The sequence below is a fragment of the Protopterus annectens genome, chromosome 1.part2 (genome assembly GCF_019279795.1).
Source record: "Protopterus annectens isolate FY-2018-M chromosome 1.part2, PAN1.0, whole genome shotgun sequence".
In the NCBI taxonomy this organism is placed as follows: Eukaryota; Metazoa; Chordata; order Ceratodontiformes; family Protopteridae; genus Protopterus; species Protopterus annectens.
In genome coordinates this window covers 975,560,098-975,582,446 of record NC_056727.1, presented here as the reverse complement: position 1 = coordinate 975,582,446, position 22,349 = coordinate 975,560,098, and the positions used below count along the sequence as shown (strand labels likewise).

The following is a 22,349-nucleotide window of genomic DNA, read 5'->3' as shown; positions in this document are numbered from 1 at the left end:
ATTTGTTGTCCCTATTTTGCGGCTGTATTCCCCCATTATTGGCTTTGTCCAGGTTTTTTGTGCTAACAGGTTGAGAGCTATGGTGAGAAGTGAGAACTGAATTCAGTAAATGATAACCATTTAAGTTTCAGTCTTCCCGTCTTTCAGGAAACTGTTAATTTGGAATAGTGGTATGTTGCTCTGACTGTAGTGCACAGGGTCCTGCAGGTTGGCAGTGAAGTGCATAGTGGTAGCAGAACATTTTATTCTAGCAACTTTCCAAGATTATACAAGCAATGTTTAAAATGTGTCCCTAGTTTTTTGGCTTTTGCCCCCCCCCCCCAAAAATAAGTGCAAGAAGCTGTGCAAGATGCCTATGGCTTACACTGCTGTCATTGTATTTATATATATATATATATATATATATATATATATATATATATATATATATATATATAAATAGTGTGTGTGTAAGTTGAATTTTATGATGGAAATGTTCTGAATTGGGCAGTTTTGTCATTATTGGTTTATGCATTTTGTTTCATTGCCTACTGGAAAAATGTTCCAACAAGTTTAAAATGCACTCTAACTTAAGTCTAACAAGTGTGCTGTATTATACAAGGAATATAATTTAATAAAGTCAGGAAGGTGTATCAAAGAATGCATGTATGTTTCTTGTTTTGTGTGCAAGGGGCCTATGATTTGAAACCAGCCCGAAGGTAATCTTTATCCACCACTGCTGGTCAGATGCATTTTCTTTGGATGTGGTGTGGGTTTCAGTGCTGTTTCAATGAATGTGAGTTTCAACCGCAGAGAAGTTTTAATACCAAGTCTATTTTCATTGGGAGATAGTATTACTTTGTTTAGCAGAAATCTATTAGTGTTTGTGGGTTGTGCTATAAAATATAAAAATAAAATCCAAATAATCATTGTAGAAGTAAATCAGTATGCACACAGTGTTTATGGTAAATGGGGCGAAATAACCAGGTAATGGGGCATTGGAATGGCTGCAGAAAGGACTCTGGTGCCATGTTTCTGTTCTTCAGTTTGCGTTTGAAAGTTGGTATCCCACAATTCCGTCGGAGTGGACGGGGTTATGTAATTATGTATGCAGTTTTACATTAATCAGCATACAGATTTGTACCTATTTTTCATGAGCCTTGTCCAGATTTTTGATGTTTACAGGTTGAGAGATATGAGTAAAGCACTTCACGGTTCTGTACCCCCCCGTAACTGGTAGTACATGGAATCAGTAAGACTTAATGCACTGTAAAGAGTTAAGATTCTGCCTCACTGATCATAGCTATGCTGTCAAGTGAATTTCTTGGTATCCATGTCTTTAACACATAATAAACTTTTTTTTTGTGTAGGCTGGGTTCCATCTGTAACAGTGTCCAATCATACACTGTAACAGCACTCTGTACCAGTTTACCACCAAAGCCACCTTAATCAATAACAGCAGTACTGGCAACTGTTGGGTAATGGATACTGGTAAATATGTGTGCATGCCCAAGAGTAAATAACCTGGTAGTACATTACAGCAGGCCTGTCACCATACCAACCACCAGCATTGACTAAGTGCCAGTAGTCTGCATTATTAGAGGCTCTGGCAGCAAGATTTATAATATCCTTCTTATTTTAGGACTGCTAATGTATGGAGAAATGCATATATCTGGAGCATAGTAAAACTTCGTCTGCACAAACTGCCGACTTACATTTTCTATATCTGACTCATTAAATTCTACAAAGTTGCTGACTTGCACTGCATTTGTTTCTCACAGGTGCACCTAAGCATGAAGATGAAAACAAATTATCTGTACACTACAATGCCTCTCAACACCAGCAGGAGAATGTGTTTTTTCCAGCCACCAGACAACCGTATCTTGAGGATTTGCACCTTGAAGCACAAGAAGGGCTTTTGTCATTACAGCAGCAAGGTATGCAAGGTGCATGTGCTGATTTGTGTGCTACAAGAAAAAACGCAAGTTAAATTTAAAAGAGAAATACCAGGGGTATTGAGTAAATTTGTTGGTGGCATTCTCACTATAACATTCTTCAACTTTTTTAGGAAGTAGAATGCACAGAACACAATGGATGCTGGCTGCATTCTTTCTTTGAGAATACTCTTAATGCAGTTCAGAACACATGGAATGTGATGTTAGAAAAATGGAAGTGTGCAGGATTGTGTTTCTGTTAATGCTGTATCTTTGCGTACACTGTACAACTCTGTGGTTTTGTTGAAGTGTTTTGCCACAATTTAGTATTGCATCTCTGCATCAGGTGATTTAAATGTTGCACTGCATATTGTAAAGGTATGTCCTCATTTATTTTGGCCATTTCTAAATAAAAAGCTTGTAAGCTTTTTATTAAAACTATGTCCCGAATAAATTTAGCATTTCCCTGCATGTCATGTAAGGTGGCTGTCCATAGACATATATGGGCGCCTGTCTGTGCATGTGCAACTTGAGTCCATTAAAGTCTGTGGAAGCCTCTCATGCTTTCCATTTAAGTTGATGCCACTGAGGTTAATGATCAGTGTTAGACTTCAGTGTTAGTGGCACTGGAAAAAACACATTTTACAAGGTGTTTTTTTTTTTTTAACCTGAAACCATTCACCAATGTAATGAATATGCAGAGTGCCACGTTATACTCCATGTATTGTAGGGCAACAAGCAAGTCATGAAAGCATGATAAAACACTAAAATGCTGTGCCTGTTTTGGGCATACTGTTCAGTTTTGCTGACTCTTTAGCACAGAACTGTAATGTACATTGTTCCCTTGCGTTAGTATGATAAAATCAATAAAATTATTTAGTAAGAAGCCTGCAGTGTGAGTTGGGAGTGGATGTATTTAATAAAAACAGAGTGAAAAAAAGGCTTGTGGTCATGTGACTTAGTGAATCACAAGTTAATGAACTGGTTCTTCAGAAATGCAGGTTGTAGAGGAAAATAACCTTTCAAAGGGAAGGGTCTAAACGTCTTGCCCTGGACACATGGGAAATTCCCCTGCTGTTTATCTAGTGCTATGTGCTCTGTCACCCTTTTCATTTCTACCAGAGGACACAGATGAGCTTTTGATTTAATGTGTCATCATCCTCTGTAAGAACGAAGATTTCACTTGTTCTGCTACTGCAGTGCATAGATTGCATTGGAACTTGAACCCAAGCACTCATATGGCACTAGAACAGGATGGCTACTGTATGCACCTTAAAAACTCTAAAAGTGTAATAATGTATGTTAAAGTGTTGCAGTACATACACCTGCCTTGTCACATCAAGGAATGCCTGTAGTCTCTTTCTTTCTTTCTCACCCCCACCCAAATCATAGCATACCCAGAAAGATTTCACTTGATGCATTGAATGTGTGTAAAATTGTAGACTCATGATAATTTCAACAACCTCCCTTCCTCAGAGCTGATATCCCTTTCCTTGAAGTTTCAAACTTTTTTGTATGTTTAATACATTTTTAGGGATTGCTGTCACTTATGAAATTCCCATCATTTGGTCTTGCAAGCTGCTTCTGACACAAGGTCCACAACTTTTAACACAAGAGAAGCAAGTTGTGTTTGTAAACTGGCTGTCAGTTCTTGTAACTCCAAATAGTCTGCATGGAATAAAACCATACACACAGTAAAAACAGTCAACATTATTTAAATAATATTTCCATGTAATGGCATGAATCACCGAGACCTATTTTGAAGCTGTGGAAGTGTGGTATTCCTTTAGCCAAAAAGATTCACATTTCTAAATGGTCAGAATTGCTAATGAGAAGGACCAAGTAGTGCTACATGGTCACCTCAAATCACCAGCAGCCCATCCAGTGGTGGAATGGATATTCCAGAAGTGCTGACACTGTTTAACCAGGTCTTTTGTGTTGTTGGATCTCAAGTCATGTAAAGCTTAGTATGTCAAAAGCATAACCATAAATGTAACCCTGTAACAAACTGACAGCCAGTGCAAGTCACACAGTAATGGAGGAGTTAGATTGTACAGGAAATTCCATTTAATAACCTGTGAGCTGTGTTCTACACAAGTTGAATTAATTAATATACAGGACCCATTGGTATTTGCAGAAATCGAAGGAGAATTGCAGTAGTCCATTGTAAAAGAAATTACTGCATGAACCACCTTTTGCAAGTTCTCTACAAGGTATTGCATGTATTATGTTATAGAATGGAATATGGAATCTGATATTGGGCAATCATTCCTTACCGCATTAAAGTTGTATACGAGGTACACCAGGTTAAGAAGTTCCCCTTCTAGCCTAATAGTAAGATGGAAACAGTGAATGTTAGAATTCTATACGTTGGCCTTTACAATTTTTTTTGCCAGGTTTAGTCCCAACCAGTTTACAACAGTCCAGTTAAAAGGATCTTTTATCTGCCCCCTCCACAAGGCAACAGACATGTCCCCTTTTGCAGGGTCAAATGAAAGACACAATCGAGTGGCATCAACGTACCTATGATAGCTATATTCTGTACTTTTAAAAATCACCCAGTGAGAGAGGGGGGTTATGAACCCTGTAGACTTGCATGAAAAAAGGAAAATGACCTGAACAATTCTTTCCTAGTACCTTCCTTTGTATTCAGCTAGCCAGATGCCACTTAATCCAATTGAGCAATGTGGCAGTTTTTATTCACCTTGCTTTAGACAGTCCTTTAAAGTTATGCGGTCTAATGTAATCAGATACAGGTTATAACTTCAGTAGGATATTATATAGCAAAGTCTTGATTTCTTGCTTTGTGCTCATCATGACAGCCAGCAGGACTGCATAGGTGGGCTGCAGTAATCCATGAGCTCATAGCTGATTTTCAATTTGAATAACTGTCTTGGTTACATAACCAAATAAGAAGATTCAGAACAGGCAGGTAACTGATCCACATTGAGTAATCTAGTGTTGCTTTTTTTTCTGATGATGATTCACCACAGCCTACTTCAAGTTGCATGGAAACCTGATATAGTCTAAAGTTGGCTTTGTGACTTCATACAGTGTTATACCTAACCATTCAATCAAGCCTTGAAAGGTCTTGCTGGTCATGGGTCTAACTTGCAAGCTGTTTAAAACATAATTAAGACCTTTCCCATGACCTCTTGATCTGGGCAGTACACTTCCAGTCCTGGATGAGATCCACCTTGTGAGCAACTCTCCCTGGTCAACTCCCCACAGCCTTTTTCAAGAGATGTGACCACCATAGCTTTGTGCAGAGTTGTACAGTAAATACATTTTAGAGAGAGGCTAGGCTGCACAGCCTATCCATGGTGCAGACAAGATGGAGAAGGAAAATGTTTTAACAGAGAGATCCACTGGACAGACCACTTGCCTTTTTTGGGTGATCTATGTCTGTCCTCTTTTCTGCTCTTTGCTGTCTGCATTCACTCCAGTCTTGGTGCTTGTTTCTTAGACAAGCCCAAATTATATTCAAAACATCTCAGTTGCAGCTTCATGGAAGAGAAGAAAGACAAGTAGGAGCTAGTTGTTCTAAACTGAAGGGTGTGCTTGGAATGCACATTATTTAGGATAGCATTTGTCTCTCTCATAGACATAAGTATCTGTGCAGCAACACTGTAATATTGTTGAAGAAAAGTATTTCCAGTTTTAGGTTTAATTTAGTGGGTAACTTCAATTTAACCTTAACCTAACCGTGGTCTGCTGAGAAACGTATTTTGCCATTAGGTACAAGGCTTCCACCCCACCCCCGATGGGGAATATTAACTAGTGCATGTGTTTTTATATAGATTGCAAATGTAGCAGCCTGAAGGAACTCCAGTGAATACAAAAGTGTGAGGAATTCAACCACATAAGCCCGTGATTTGTCATTGATCTAGGTGATAAAAATCTCCCAAGTTCACGTTTGCATCAATGAATTCCTGTAGAAGTATCCGAACAGCACCGAGAAGACTGCATAAAAAGTTTTGTCTGGTGTGGTAAAATCAGTCAAAAAACATCATGAGTGGAAATTTAAAGATGCAGCCACAATTTTCATTTAGAAAAATTAAATGATTTTTCAGGGCTTATTTCAAATGAGTTTGGCATTAGACAGCACCTATCTAGGTCAGAGCCCATCCTAAGGTACTTCATCTGCCTTGCATGGTATCAGCAGGGTATCTGTGGCTATCTGAACCAAGTTTGTCATACATTTTACTCTATGGTGCCTAGTAGAGACCACTCCATGTAACAACAGGGCCATGTAAGAAAGCAATTTTGAGCTTGACCATGCTTCCTTAAAATACCTACATTTTAGCACCTTATATGCAGTGGTTGTTGTGGAAGAAATGGAAGACATGAGTGAGGATTACCTACAGCTTTGAGTGAATATTTCACTACCATACAACCCGTTTTGGCCTTCAAGTTGCCGAAAACTCAACAAATGGCAGTTAAACACAGGAAACAATATGACTGACTTATACTATAGTAAAACTTGCTGTTTGAAAAGAGAGGACACATTCATTGCTGTCCTGAAATTAGAAACTCAGTGCAATGTGATTTAGTTAGTATACAGAAAGTACATACATCAAGTACAAGAAACTGGATACAAGAAACGTGGCACCTCCAGAGTCTTGCAGCCTCTTTGCAACCCTTCTGAAATACCTGATCATTCTATTGTTAGTCTGAAAAGTTTCTCTTTTATATGATTTGATAACTTGACATTGAATATGTGAGCTTTTGTACAAACAACTTTATAGATACACATGTTCTGCATACGCTTGCTCAGCCACAAAACAGAGACCCCCTGATAAATGCCATTTAAAGCAAGACTAACGATTGTTGTAGAGTAAAACTAATTTCACTGGAGTTCCCAGATGGTTGCTGGCTGAGCAACAGGTTAATTATTATGTCTCTGGTATGAAAATGGAGAAATTGCTAAAAAAAGAAAAAGGAAAAAAAATAATTTAGGTAAAATTCAGATACAGGGTAGTAATTACATTGCCTGGATGCCAGCAAAGAAGAAATTTTGAGAACACAAGTGAAAATCAACCAGAAAAGAAGAAAAAGCTCTGTCGGTGAAGAAGCTTGCAACTGTTCAACAAAAAGCAGTTCAGGTTTCAGTATTAGTGCATGAAATGTTTTTTAGTAATTCTGCGGTGGTGGTGCTGCAGTAGCGTTGTCGCCTCACAGTTAGACATTGCTTGTTCGATTCTCAGAGCGTCTTCTGTGTGGTGACATGCGTGAATGGGCGTTCCTTCGTTGAAGGTTGTGCGTTAGGCCCGGCAAGCCAGCACGTAAAAATCTACTGCCAAACATTAGCAGACCGGAGTTCCGCTGTGGCAACCCCTAACTAGGAAAAGCCGAAAGACACAAACAGAGGGGAAAATATAAATCACATTGGAAAAAAAAAAAGAAAAACATGTTACAATCAGTGATTAAAATTGTTTGTTTGTTTGTGTCCTTCAGCTTTTCCCGGTTAGGGGTCGCCACAGCGGAACTCCGGTCTGCTAATGATTGGCAGTAGAGTTTTACGTGTTGGCTTGCCAGGCCTAACGCACAACCTTCAACGAAGGAATGCCCATTCACGCATGTCGCCACACAGAAGACGCTCTAACTGAGAATCGAACAGGCACCGTCTAACTGTGAAGCAACAATGCTACCGCAGCACCACCACCGCAGTCCACAATCATGTTAAAGAAGCTTTAAATGGCTACTCAGGTTAGCTGACTAAAATGTAGAACTTTGAGATTGAAATGAGGGGAAGACTGGCTAAACATGAGACTTTTCAAGAAGAGCTGCTTCAAGAGTTAGAAGATAGAGCATGCAGCAAAAAACTGAGATTTTTTGCTATACTAGAGAAACTGAAAGGGATAGAGTGCATTCATTTTTATGAGTATATAAATAAGCAACTGGATTTGTGTTCCAAAGCAGGATTTGGTAACTGAGAGGGCACAAAATCCGTGTGCTCCAAATCTGGCTATCAGGAAGCTCCCAACACCTATATTAGTAAAGATATAATCCTACCAGCAGAAAGAGCTGCTCCTGGTAAAACTGTAACGGAAGGGAAATGTTATTAAAATTGGGGAAAATAATTATTTGCTGCCCATCAAGCAAAAGGAAAGCAAGTTCAGGAACAGTCAGGATATTGAGAGGCATATGTTTGATTCAAGTTGCTGTATTCAGCTGCCTTCAGAATTTTTTTTCCTTGAAGATCAAAGACATTTGTGAATGGAGAACAATCTACAAAATAAATAGTAAAAAAAAGTAGCCAACAAACTGCAGGGGAGTCTGCTTCTCAGTATTCTGACAAATGACAGTCCTTAGAGAGACTTTGCCAGTGAAACCATATCCGTTATTTCAAATGAAAATCATTGTGTGATGGAAAACGAAGCACATGAGCAGTCTAAAACAATCTGGAGTACATTTGACTTGAACCAGAGACTAGTGCTGGGAGATTGAAATGATCAGGAGCAGAAGCAGCTGCAATGTAATGTCAGTGTATAAGTGAAAGAATTGTCAACCATCTGACCCATTACGTATTGCTTTGTCATGTGAACTGTGTTTCTGCAATAAGCGGCTAAAAAAAAATGGAGGTTTGACTGTTAAACTGGTGGGAGAACTGTAAAGCACAAACCCTACTTTGTCATCAGTGTTTAGAAGGACACTGAATGAACTGAACAAATAACTGTTAGTAAAACATGTTTTGTTTGGATTTGTATAAAAAAATTCCTGATATAAATTGTTGCAGTGTACAGTCAGGGGTATTTCAAATGTGAAAGGAGATGGTACGTTTTATCAGTTAGTATGTTTAATGCTAATGATACTAAAGAAAGAAAATACGTTTTTAGCTGTAGTGTTTGCAGGACTTACCCTGTCAAGAAGATAGTCTAGAAAGAAGGAAATGTAAAATACGTATAATATCATCTTTGGCTACTGGAAGAATTTAAAATGTATTCATGTTATACATAGAATCAAAAGATAGCAATTTCCATTGTTTTAATAGAGCAGGATGTCTAAATCAGAATTTATAGTTTAAGCTACAGATAATTATTTCAAGCAAAAATGCTTGAAAAACAGGAAATGATGAATGCCATAAAAATGTGAAATGATGGTTCTTTCTTGCATTTGCAAAATTAGTAGCTGTTTTTTTTATTCATTAGCACATGCTTTTAGCTTGAGACAAAGCCTGCAGGTGCAGATATTTAATAATGAGATGCCTGAACAGTGTGTTCTGAATGAAATCTATAAGACCCAATGTAGTTAATGTTTACGGTGATATTGACAAGAAGTTTAGTGAAAATAAATGAAGTTTGAAATGGTGGGAACTGATTAGTTGTAGAAGTAGTTGCCTCTCTAGCAGCCTTGGTATTTTCATGTATTAAATACAACAATGCATAATTTAGCTTATTTAAGGCTAAAAGTTAATGTTTATTGAAAGATTACATTTTTATATCAGGGGGAATAGCGGTTAAATAAGAATATATAGCAACTTGTGTAAGTGGAAAAACAGGCTCTAAACATGCACACAGTATGGTTAACTGTAACTTCAGCAGCCAAATATAACGAAGCAAAAGCAACATACCAGCATAAAAAATGTTTAATGCAAAGCTTTCAGGTATACAACCCTTCCTCAGTGCTAAAAAAACAAATTCAGTAAACCACATTTTAGACCATTCAAAAACATTCAAAAAATCACACAGCCAATAAAAATTATGACAAGGATAATCAATTAAAAGTGCATTTAAAGCCACACAGTATTAAAACTTAAAGGCATAACTGTTTGAATTTTAATACAGGCTTCAAAGTCACTGCCTGATTGATGCCAGGACAAATGTCAGCTTGTAACAAAATCCATTTGTATTCTTTTGTTTCAAGTTTACTATTAATGTCTCCTCTCCTAATATTTTTCTCATTAATCATATCAATTACCCTAAAATTAAATGTATGCAAAGGACCAGCCTCTCAGCAGTATGTTTAGCCAAGGAATTAGCCATGACTTGACGTTTAATATCAGAATTGTGCTCAATAATTCTGTCCTCCAATATTTTCATAGATTTACATACATAAAACTTTTACATGATTTACAAGTAGCCAAATAAACAGTGACTCGTATTACAAGTAACAAAAATTATTTAAAAAATATATTCTTTCAATGTTGCAAGGTGTATAAATAGTATATTCTGATCAATATAACCACAAAAGCAACAATTATAGCATGGAACTGTACCAATGTTTTCATGTTTTTTAACAAAAGATGGCATATGCAAATCTTTATAACACAGAGTTTTAAATTTGGACAATTTCTATATGTAAACCTGGATGTATCAGTAATGATGTCACGTAACTCTGATATAATCATAAGAATTCCCCAGTTGTCAGATATAATTTTTCATATACCCTCACTGCATCTACTATATGTAGTAATATATAGTATGGTATAACCTCATACCCTGTAGCTTTAAATTCTTGAATCACATCATCCATCTCTTGTACACAGACATCCAAGTCCATATTCAGCCTACTTATTCTTGTTAATTGTGCATTAGCTATCCCTTTAAAAACATAGGGTGCATGCATACTCATTCTGTGCAATATTATTTTCTAATACAACCCCCAATAGTTTACATATTTCAATACGTCTGCCTGTATCATACTTATGACTACAAAGAAACTTATTTATTGATGATATTCCATATTCATTCAGTATAACCGTAAAGAGGGATTTTATATCTGGCACCACCATTAGGAAGTTCTTTTTTGATGATCTATTTCTGTACCATTCATGTAGTTGTCCCAAAAACTCAGCACTATAATTTATGTAACTCTTTACAAATTTAAGTACAGGACAGTTTACTTTGTAAATACTTAGAAATAGGTTCTGTGGACCAACCCTTGCCAGATACAATAGGTCTCATAGGGGGGTTGGCACTGACTTATGTATAGGGGGGGTTGGCACTGACTTTATGTATTTTAGGCAGACCATGTAGTATTGGAATAGTAGGAAAAGAAACTGTAAAATAACCAAAGGTCTTAATGTCATTCATTATCTGAAGTTTGTAGATAGACATATTTATATTAGTAATGAACCTATTAACTTCAAAATAAGTTATTTCTTTAAAAAAATTTCATCTGCAAGAATACCATACATAGGCTTCAAATGTTGTGTCTTTCGGCTTTTCCTGGTTAGGGGTCGCCACAGCAGAACTCCAGTCCGCTAATGATTGGCAATAGATTTTTATGTGTCGAGTTGCCAGCCCTGATGCACAACCTTCAACGAAGGTATGCATATTCACACATGTCTCCACACAAAAGACGCTCTAGCTGAGAATCAAACAGGACAACATCTTACTGTGAGGCAACAACGCTACCGCAGCACCACCACCGCATAGGCTTCAAATAGTTCTCCCTAATCGTAATAATTTCCCCACCCTTATCGCCTCTTTAATTACTGTGTCATTGTTCATTTCCAACTTATACAAAGCATTTTGCTATTCTAATGTCAAGTTGCAAAAGCGTTTAAATTTTCTTTGATTATAAAAACATCTTGTATGCAATTCACAAACATTATGAAAGGCATTCACAACCGGATGGCTGTTAGGAATGAGTAAGCTAGACCATTTACACAAATCATCCAAAGGAAGATTTGTATTTTTAAAAATAAGCTTACGGTCCACATTGTGTGTAAATAACTTTAGATCAGTTAGTGCATCTGTTATACTATCAGTCATAGCTGGTATAAACCTCAAACCTTTCATGAATAATGTTAGATCCGATGAAGTCAATATTAATCTAGAAAGATTCACTGCAACTTCTTCCCCTGTCCTTCAGTGAATGGCTTCTCGGCTGTTTCCCTCTGTTCTGGTTGACTTCTTCCAGCAGCTTGAGTTGTACTAGCTGCTGGACTTGCCGAAAATCCAGAGGAGCATCAGTCTGCTGAGATGAAGCAATTAATTGGTTTGGACGCAGGAGTAGGAGTGATGCCACTTACTATATGTCGATTGGATGATGAACTATTTTCTCCCACCATATTGATTACTTACGGTTGAGACTCTGGTTGGCTAGAAGCAAGAGCAGTAATGATGTCATTCACCATGTACTGATTGGATGACTGACCATTTTCTACCATCTTATTGGTTACTTGTAATCGAGACGCTGTAGGTGTACACAGTCTCAACTAAAAGAGAACCAATACAGGTGACAGCTGTTTATTTAACATTAAATTAGTATTAAAATCGTCCAATGCATACATGCTACCTCTGTCCTTACATATGTTCACATCATTATCCGAAATTTTTTTCTGCTTGAGATCATTTCATAGCCAAGCAAAAATATGTCCACCATTATAATCATTAATATCTCGATGTAATTCCCAAAGCTTGGTCATCTCCAGTTTCTTCTCGTATTTAGAAAATATCTCCAAAAGATTGCTGCTATAGTCCACAATATAAGAAGAGAATAAAGGAGAAGCTGAAATATCACTTTCAAGCTTAATAGCTTCTTTGTTCATCTTAGACAATTTGGGAAAATAATTCCTTCATAAGTAGCACGTAATCAAGTCCTAACTTCAACTTCAGCTCCTGCCATCTTTTTAACAGAGCTGGATAATTATTACCATAGGAGGGCATTTTCAAAACTCTAAATCCTCGCAGCACAATTCCCAAATCTAAATAGGTTCAGAAAACTAAGCCGTTGCCATTGTAACGTCTTAAACTTCTCAACCTTCCATTCCAGTGCTGGTACGTTAACATTGCCATCACCATCATTATTGCCACTAGCTGTATTTGGAAACAAACAAGACATTTGCTTTGTTACTTTATTGTAATAGTGGATTCTGGCGTACCACAAGCAGCTCATTAAGAATAGAACTCATTTTCACAAACCAGATTCCCTAAGTTCACAAACATATAAAACAAAAAATCTGATGGCTGTGTGATGATACACAGGTACATTTCTGACTTCAATAATGCAAAAAGTCCAACACAATATATGAAGCCAAAAAGAGCAGCGTTCATACAATACAGAACCAAATAAATAAAACGAAGCAAAAGCAATGTACCAGCATATAACAGCTGTTGATGTATAGCTTTCAGGTATGCAACCCTTCCTCAGTACTAAAAAAACAAATTCAGTAAACCACATTTTATACCATTCAGAAACGATCAAAAAAAAAAATCACACAGCTAATAAAAATTATTGGGAGGGAAAGCATAGTGCATTGAACCCATTTATTGACTATCTGAATAATAGCACTGATTTGTTTGAAGTTTTCTGCACATGCTTTACCCAATAATATTGAGTTTTTAGATGTGGCTTTAAAATATGATGGCTTTAATTTTCATACATTTGTCTTTCGCAAAAAGGTACATAAAAACAAGTACCTGCATAGAATGAGTATCCATGCACCCTATGTTTTTAAAGGGATAGCTAATGTACAATTAACCAGAATAAATAGGCTGAATACGGACTTAGATGTCTGTGTACAACAGATTGATGATGTGATTCAAGAATTTAAAGCTAGAGGGTATGAGGTTATAACTCCCTAGCAGAGACTAAAAATAGTGTTATTGCAGCAAGAAATTTTATGACTGGTCCTTATTTTGGTGAGAATACAATAGTAATGATAAGTCCAAAAATTCTAATATATGATATATTACTACATCTGGTAGATGTAGTGAGGGTGTACGAAAAATTATTTCTGACAACTGGGGAATTCTTATGGTTTTACCTGAGTTACGTGACATCATTACGGATACACGCAGGTTTACATATAGAAATTATCCAAATTTAAAACAATGCTTGTGTTATAAAGATTTGCATATACCATCTTTTGTTAAAAAGCATGAAAAAGTTGGTACAGTTCCATGGTATAATTGTTGTTGTTGTGGTTATATTGATCAGAATATACTATTTGTATACCCCGCAACATTGAAAGAATATATTTTTAATAGATTTTTTGCTACTTATAATATTGGTCACATTGTTTCTTTGGCTACTTGTAAATCATGTAAAAGTTTCTATGTAGGTTAATCTGTGAGAAGATTGAAGGACAGAATTATTGAGCACAATTCTGATATTAGACGTCAAGTTATGACTAATTCCTTGGCTAAACATACTGCTGAAGCTGGTCCTTTCCATACATTTAATTTTAGGGTAATTGATATGGTTAATGATAAAATAATATCAGGAGAGGTGACATTAATAGTAAACTTGAAACAAAGGAATACAAATGGATTTTGTTAGAAGCTGACGTTTTGGTATCAATCAGACAGTGACTTTGAAGCCTGTATTAAAATTCAAATAGTTATGCCTCTAAGTTTTCATATTGTGTGGCTTTAAATGCACTTTTAATTGATTAACTGTCATAATTTGTATTGGCTGTGTGATGTTTTTTTTTTTTTTTTGAATGATTTTTTTTTTAAATTTGTTTGAATGTTTTTGAATGATATAAAATGTGGTTTACTGAATTTGTTTTTTAGCACTGAGGAAGGGTTGTATACCTGGAAGCTTTGCATTAAAAGTTTTTATATGTTGGTACGTTGCTTTTGCTTCATTTTATTTATTTGGTTCTGTATTGTACAAAGATTTCTCTTTTTGGCTTCATGTATTGTTCTTAACTAACTTTAGAACAGTTGATGCTTGTGGGTGCATCTGTTAGTTTGGAGTAACTGCACCTATTTGGAAGGATACTCTTCCCTTTTAAAAAGTATATATAATTGTGTGTTTACTGCAAGTTAAGAGGATTTTCTGGAGAAAAAAATAAGCAAAACAATCTAGGGAAATGTGACATTGCTGCTTCTTATCTCTGACTGAACCAATTCCAACATAAAAGGTCAGCCTACTAGTCATTACTGTGCAGATATATGTGGCATTGAGAGTTTCTTATCAGAATGACTGTTTTGTCAATACTAACATGAAAAGTAAATGGTCTTATGGGTATAGGCAAAAAGCAACTTTTGAATGAAAGATGCAAATAGCAATGTTATAGGAGGTGCACTTGGATAGAAATGAGCTATAATTTTGACAAAATATCTTATTGTGGACATTCAGCAGAATCTCAGATAGACGGAAATGGGAGTAATAGAGATAATGAGGAGAAAAGAGGATTACACTGGCAAGTATGTATTCCACCTAAAGCTTGTATTGTGGAGCTCCGGAGAATTTGGGGAAAAATAAAAAGCTTTCACAAATATTTATGGGTGAGAACTAGAACTTGATTTGCAGTACTGAGGACATAGCAGTTGGATGTTGAAAGGAAATATGAGGAGATGGTAGATTTTTGAAGTAAATGATAGTACTTGGTATGGAAAATACAAATTCTGTAGTAGGAACTCGGAATTTAATTATTATTCCCAAGATACAGTAACTGGGCTCTACTGGATAAAATTTGTTTCATTGGAGTACAGTGCATTTAACTAAATGTTTTGAAGCTCATTAAATAACTAAATCAGATCATGCACAAGTCAAACTAAGAAAGATGCAGAGTAATGATGTACAAATGAGACATTAGCACCTTCATACTTGCCAGTTAAAAAAACAAAACAAACAAAAAAAACAATGCATTTAGGTAGCGCATAGTGGAAGTAATACACAAGTTATCTGGGAAGACAGAAGTTACTTCAGAAGGGATAGATAGTGAGTGGGATAAAATGAAGATGGAGTTTAGAACATGACAGAAATAAGAGAGAAAGATATGGGAAAGAGGTAATATGAATTATTTAGAGGGGCTAACAAATGTTAAAGTATTGCAAAGTAAGGGAAATATTAAGAGGAGCTACTAACTGCAGGGTGCAAAAAGAAAAATTAAGGGAGTATTTGGATAATACGCATGACTTTAGAAAAATTGCTGTTGACACCTGTTTTTGATAACTCTGGAAAACAAAAATTTTTAGCATATCTTGGCCAACAGAAAATATAAAAAGTTGTAGCCAACATTAATGAACCTCGGACAGCAAAAATAACTAGAGACTCTGTGGTGGAAATACTTAAAAAAAAATTGTAAAAATTAGTGTAACGCAGAGGAATGAGGAAGCAAAGGAAAGGTACACATGGAAATATGAATGAGTAACTTAGTTATGCCAAGGTTAGAAGAAATTAATAGCTAAGACAGATGAGACAAATTAAAACAGTGGTGTATAATCAATCAATGGGGAATTTTCCAGAATCTGAAGATATTCCTGTGGAAATTTGGAAGGAAGAAAGTGATAAAGATCTGGAAGACTTTAACAAAACTTAATAGGGGGAGTGGGCAGCTAGGATTATCAGAGATGGCAAGATGGTAAAGAACCTTCAGATATGGTTTTATATAGACCAATATCAATTTTAAGCTATGCTAAGAGAATGGTAAAAATGCTACCAAAATTCGTAGATATGGACTAGTGTAGTTTTGTGCAGGGCAGGCAAACATTTGACAACATTAATTAAGCAATGGTGAGTTGGAGGGAAGCAGAGTGCAAGAAAGCACTACTATGGTTAGTAAGTTTTAATGCAGAGAAAACACTAGATATGCTTTTTGTGAGTAGAGCTATGGAAGACTTTTGTGTTTCCTGATCAAATACTGGGCTGTTGAGGAGAATATGTGATAGATCAGAACATGCTGTGTTTGAATAGAAGAACCAGGCGCCTTTGTTTCCCCTTTATTTAGGGCCTTTAGCAAAGAAAATGAGATTCACAAATTCATAAGTATAACTGGTGTGATAATCAAGAAAAGTAAGCTTTATTTTAAGCTCTTGATGCTTTGTATTTAATTAATCCAGAAAAGGACATTTCTGTGTTGTGGAACTTCTGGAGAGTGTGCCATGTCTTTTCAGAATGTAAAATGAAAATAAAACAGCTATAGTGTTAAATTTTGTACCCATTCATGAATTGGTTTAGCAGTGCCCAGGCATATTGGGACATGATAGGATGAGGTATTAAGGTGTACATTTAAAAAAAAAAAAGTTTTTTTATCAACTAACTATATGTGATTATCGGTATGGATAGTGTGTGATATAAGCAGTGAAATTTTTATAATGAAAATGAATTTAGTCGTTTTAGACATAATGTACAGGTTAGGTATATTTCTGTCAGCTAGAGGAGAAGCTATAGATATTTAGTAAAGAGTTGAATAAATGCCTGTGAGAGGGGAAAGAGAGCAAGAGTTAATTGGGATAAGTTAGTTCTTACCATAGAACAAGGCAGTTTAGATTTACCAGATTTGAGGGGGTACTTTAAACCTATACTGCTAAGACTCGTATTTATGTAACCCAAGCAGGTTATAAATTAAAGCGAAAAAGGAGGAGGATGAAACGAGAAAGTTTGAGAGAGAGACTAGGATTTTGTATGAAAATCCATAAAGAGAATAGTAAAAAACATGCAGAATGTTATATTAATAAAATCTCAAAAAGTATTCTATGAAATAAGCTAGCTCTAGAATGGAGAAAGATTTCTGCCAATAGGGATGTCTGTAAGTAGGGGTACAGAAAATGGGAAGGAGGAGACTAGAATTTGCTGGAGAACATTAACAAAGAAACAAGATATTGAGAACAAATAACTTGGAAGACAGTAGTAATAATAATAGAGTGAGATGAGGCTAAACAGGAGTTTGGACTGCACATTAGGGATTACCTTCCCTGTCAGTTATTGATGAGTATAGGCAAAGAAAGAGAGATAAGGCAGTGCTAAGTGAAATACCAGCTCTGCTAGAGTTACTAGATGAGTTTAGAGCTGAAGATAATGATAATCCGAGGAAGTTAGAAAATATTTTACAAACAATATAGAAAGGAAGTTTGCATCAAGTGGGAATAAACATTTAGGGCTTCCAAGTATGCATCAACGTCCAGAAGATTAAGGTATTTAAAAAGAATTGTTTGCATAGGTATGTTATAACCAAGAAGAGTTCTTCAGAGGATTTTTCCTCAAGTAGATCGCAAATGTTGGAGATGTGATAGGGAAAAGAGAGGTAATTGGGAATATAATGAATATAGTGAGTTGGTAGAATTTACAAATTCCTTATGGAGTAATGTGACGACGTTTGAGGGAACAGATGGTAAGATGTTCTTTGTGTTTCACTGTTGCAGTCATCACCTGTGGGTTATCCCTGCTGTGGTAGTCCTCGGCCGGCCCGAATACCAGAGTCTCTGTTTTTCTGCATCAGCTGCTGTCACCTATAGACTGATGTCAGGTTGTCAGTGCGATAAAGCAAAGCAGCTGACACCATTACACCAGTTTTTCTCGCCATGGAGCCCGTAGCAGAAACAGTTCACAAGTTTGCCGATCGGTCGCTACCAGAGCTCTGATCACAGCTGAAAATGTTTAAAGCTAAGTACCCTGTTGGGGATCTCTCTTTCTTGCACTAACTGAAGTCCGAAAAAGTTAGTTGTCTCGCCTGTTGACAGCAGATCCCACACTGAGACTTCCATTCATACTGTGTCACTTGTTTAGGCCCAGACCACGACGTCACCCATTGCCAGTTCTGTGCTTTCTCTCTCTAATGCGAGGACCATTAGTCGTAGAGCTGTTTTTGTAGACAGGTATTTTCATCCTCCATCTTCACAAATGGCATCAGTCAGCCAACAATCCATAGAGCCTCCAAAAAAGCATAGGGATAAAGATAGAGAAGGACCACACAAGGCCAAGCCTTCAGACAACTCTTCCACTTAGCAGGTTGTCGGTTCTCCGGAATTCAGTGATGCGCTTTTGCAGACCCTGATGCTACTCAGGCCTCTATCGAGACTCTTTCAGAGTCTGGTATGCCGCAGAAATCTTCTTTGTCTTCAGAGCCTTTGGTTGTCTCTGCCTCAATTGGGTCCGGAGCCAAGGTGCAGGCACCGGCTTCCAAGGAGGTCATTCGCAATACCGATTCTAGTCCGAAACAGACGTCTTCAGACCAGACTACTGTTTCTCTCAGACCGATGAATACTCTTAGGCCTGGAAGCCAGGCCACCATTTTACTCCTACCCCTCCACCTCAGGCCCAGATGCTTGAGATGGTGGAGAATCTCATTCCCCTTATCAGGGGCAGTCAAGCCACAACTTCTAAAAGGAAAGGACAACCCTTCTCCTAAACTATTGACAGAGCAAGATTCTGAGGAATCAGATTCAGATTGAGATTTTGAAGAGGAACAGCAACCTCTAACTGCTTATGAGGATTCAGATGCAGAGGAATCCATCCCTTCTGCCTCTCCTTTGGGGAAACCCTCCACACCCTCAGGGAACATTTCCAATGGGAATCTCAGGATTTCCGTTAGTCTGAGAAAAGGCTAAGACAATTTCTAGACCTACCCCAGCACAGACCCCTTGCCATCCCCCCTATTTTAGAAGTGGTGGATGATGTTTTCCATGAATCCAGTTTAGCCCCAGACACCCTCCCACCTGCTCCCAGTAAACCAGACCGGTATTACAGAGTACCAGATGCTCACAAATACCTGTACAGAAATCCTGCTGCAGACCATGAGGTCATTACACAGGGACCCAAGGGAGCCAGGGCTAGTTCTGCAAAGAACTCTACTCTTTTGGATAAGATGCCAGAGCTCTGGACAGATGTGGTAAAAAAAAGTTTACACCTCTGCAACCTTAGCTGTCAGAGCTCTTAACTGTCAGTTCTATATGTTAAAATATCAACAGCACACTTTGGAACTATTGAAGCAAAAGATTTCTACCTTCCCTGACTCTGCCAATTCTAAAGAGTTAGCAAATTTATTGCACGCTGCTTGTCAAGTGACAAGGCACTCTTTACACTGTGGATATGATGCACTAGAAGCCTTTAGCAGGGCAGCAGTGTCTGGATCTGTCATTAGGTGACATGCATGGTTGAAGGAACAATCTCTACAGGATCATGTCGAGTCTAAATTGATGCACCTTTGGATGAAGACAACTTGTTTTGAGAAAAAGCAGAAGAGGTGCTTTAAAAGATGGAAGACAGCAAATCTATGCAAACAGTAAAAGATTTCTTTCAGGTTCAACTTCCTAGAATCAGCAGGAATTTTCCCTGTAAGCATTGGTCCTTTCCTGCTCCTAGCACAGGGACAACAGAGAACCAAACAGTGGACCATGTCCTCCTTTAAGGCAGGGAGTTCTAAGCCATCCATCTATGGTAAAAACTCTCAATGACTCCCTCTCCCTCTCTGCCCTCCTTTCACCCAAAAGCTCGGGGGAAGGCTGTCCCACTGCAAAGAAAATTGTCTGTCTGTAACAAAGGACCAATGGGTCTTAAAGATAATTTTTCAGGGATACAAATTCACTTTCAACGAACTCCCAATTCCCAGAGGTTACCCAGACTTTGCTCCCAATCAGTGGGCAGAGGCATTAAAACAAGTCCAAACTCTCATAGCCCAGGGGGCAGTAGAGCCTGTCCCCGCAGATCAAACAGGCAAAGGCTTTTATTTCAGGATTTTCCTTGTTCCCAGAAAAGAGAGCAATTGGCGCCCCATCCTGGATCTGTCCATTCTGAACATCCCAGGTGGTCCCCAAATTCAAAATGCTAACCCTGCAGCGGCTGCTGCCTATGCTGACAAAAAATGCCTGGTTAGTGACCCTGGACCTAAAAGATGCATATCTCCATATCCCTATAAGGGAGTCATGCAGGAAATTCCTGCATTTCAGAGCAAGATCACAGCACTTTCAGTTCTCTGCTCTTCCCTTTGGCTTATCTACTGCTCCCAGGGTTTTCACCAAATGTTTGGCCCCAGCCATAGCATTTTGCAGACAGAAAAATGTACAGATTTACCCTTATCTGGACGACTGCCTCATTCAGGCAGTGTGCAAAGAAAAGCTGCTCCAGGACCTACACTGTCAAAATCCTCCTAACTTCCTTGGGGTTCAACAAGAAGAAATCAAAGCAAACTCCCTCCAGGAAGATCATTTTCCTGGGAGAACTACTGGACACTGCATCCCAAATGGCCTCCCTATCCCCAGAAAAGCAGAGCTTCCTGCCTCTCTACTTTACCCAGCTGGCATCCAAAAGTCACATCACAGCGAGGAAGTTCCTACAAGCCTTGGGGGTACATGGCTTCTTGCATCCTTCTAATTCTTCTGGCCAGGCTTCACATGAGGAAACTTCAGTAGTATCTAAAGAACCTTTGGTGTCGACACTCACAGCCTCTAGAGAACTCTATCCCTCGGATCCCCTGTGTAAGGGCTGAGTTTCTCTGGTGGGCAGGGGCCTGTGCCTAGGACCAGGGTCTCCCCTTCATCCACCGCCCTACTGGGCAGACTATCACTACCAACGCCTCAGACATTATTTGGGCCGCCCACCTAGCAAGCAGGTGCACCCAAGGTCTTTAGGATGCCCAACACCTTCTCTTGCATGTCAACCAGAAGGAAATGATGGCAGTGCAAAAGACTGACATCCTTCCAACCCCATCTCAGGCCAGGAGTTCTCCTCATCAAAGCAGACAACACCACAGTAGTGTGGTACATCAACAAACAAGGAGGGACACAATCTTACCCTCTGTGCAGGCTAGCCATGAACCTCTGGCTGACTGCCTCCTCCATGGGATTACACCTAATAGCCCAATACCTACCAGGGATCAACAACACCCTGGCAGACCACTTAAGCAAACACTTACTGGACCCCCATGAATGGAGTTCCACAAAAAGAACTTTGTGCAAGTCACTCAAGTGTGGGGAAATCCAGAGGTGTATCTCTTTGCTTCGCACCTCAACCATCAGCTAAAGAAATTCTGCACCAGGGAGTATCACCACCTGGCATGGAAGATGGATGCCTTGACCTTCCCTTTGTGTACGCATTTCTCCCTCTGCCTGTTATTCCCAAGGTACTCATCAAGATAAGGGAGGAGAGGCCCAAGGCCATCCTCATTGCTCCAGATTGGCCCAGACAACATTGGTACCCCTTACTGCACAGCCTGACATTACAACCTCACAGGCAGCTTCCCCATATCCCAAACCTCTTGACTCAAGCAGGAGGGAAAGTGTTGCACCCAGATTTGCAGGCTCTCAAGCTGTCAGCATGGCTGATACTCCCAAGGTAGGCAAGGGGCTTCTGCTAAGCAAGCAGATCCTAGACATTATCACAGAGGCTAGAAGGCCCAGCACCAGAAAATCTTACACAGGGAAATGGAAAAGATTCTGCTCCTGGAGCCAGTCCAGAGGGGCCAGTTCCCCACAACCTTCTGCCCCTCTTATCCTGGACTATCTAGCGAAATTACTCAATAGTGGCCTCTCCTTCACTTCGGTTAAAATCCATGCCTCAGCCATTTCAGCTCATTTTAATACAGACCAGACCCTGTTCTCTCATCCTTTGATTAAACAATTCCCCAGAGGGGCTTCTAATATCAGACCTCCCAGAAGGCCTCCCACTCCAGCCTGGGATCTAAATTATGTTTTTGAAAAACTAACCTTACCACCCTTCAAACGTGCTACTTCAGCAGAACTGAAATTCCTCTCCTGGAAGACTGCTTTTTTGCTAGCTGTCACATCAGCCAGAAGGGTTTCTGAACTTCAGGCACTG

At 38.5% G+C, this 22,349-nt stretch overlaps 1 protein-coding gene across 2 annotated transcripts in view; it reads left to right on the top strand.

The window, feature by feature from the left end:
* KIAA1522 (KIAA1522 ortholog) overlaps nt 1–22,349 on the top strand; it is a 1,150,531-nt gene that overhangs the window by 918,331 nt on the left and 209,851 nt on the right. The window contains exon 2 of one of the 2 annotated variants that reach the window (XM_044059935.1): nt 1,759–1,916. In XM_044059935.1, coding sequence (XP_043915870.1) covers nt 1,759–1,916 — 158 coding nt within the window. The remainder of the gene's footprint in view (nt 1–1,758; nt 1,917–22,349) is intronic. The other variant, XM_044059936.1, reaches the window with a different exon arrangement.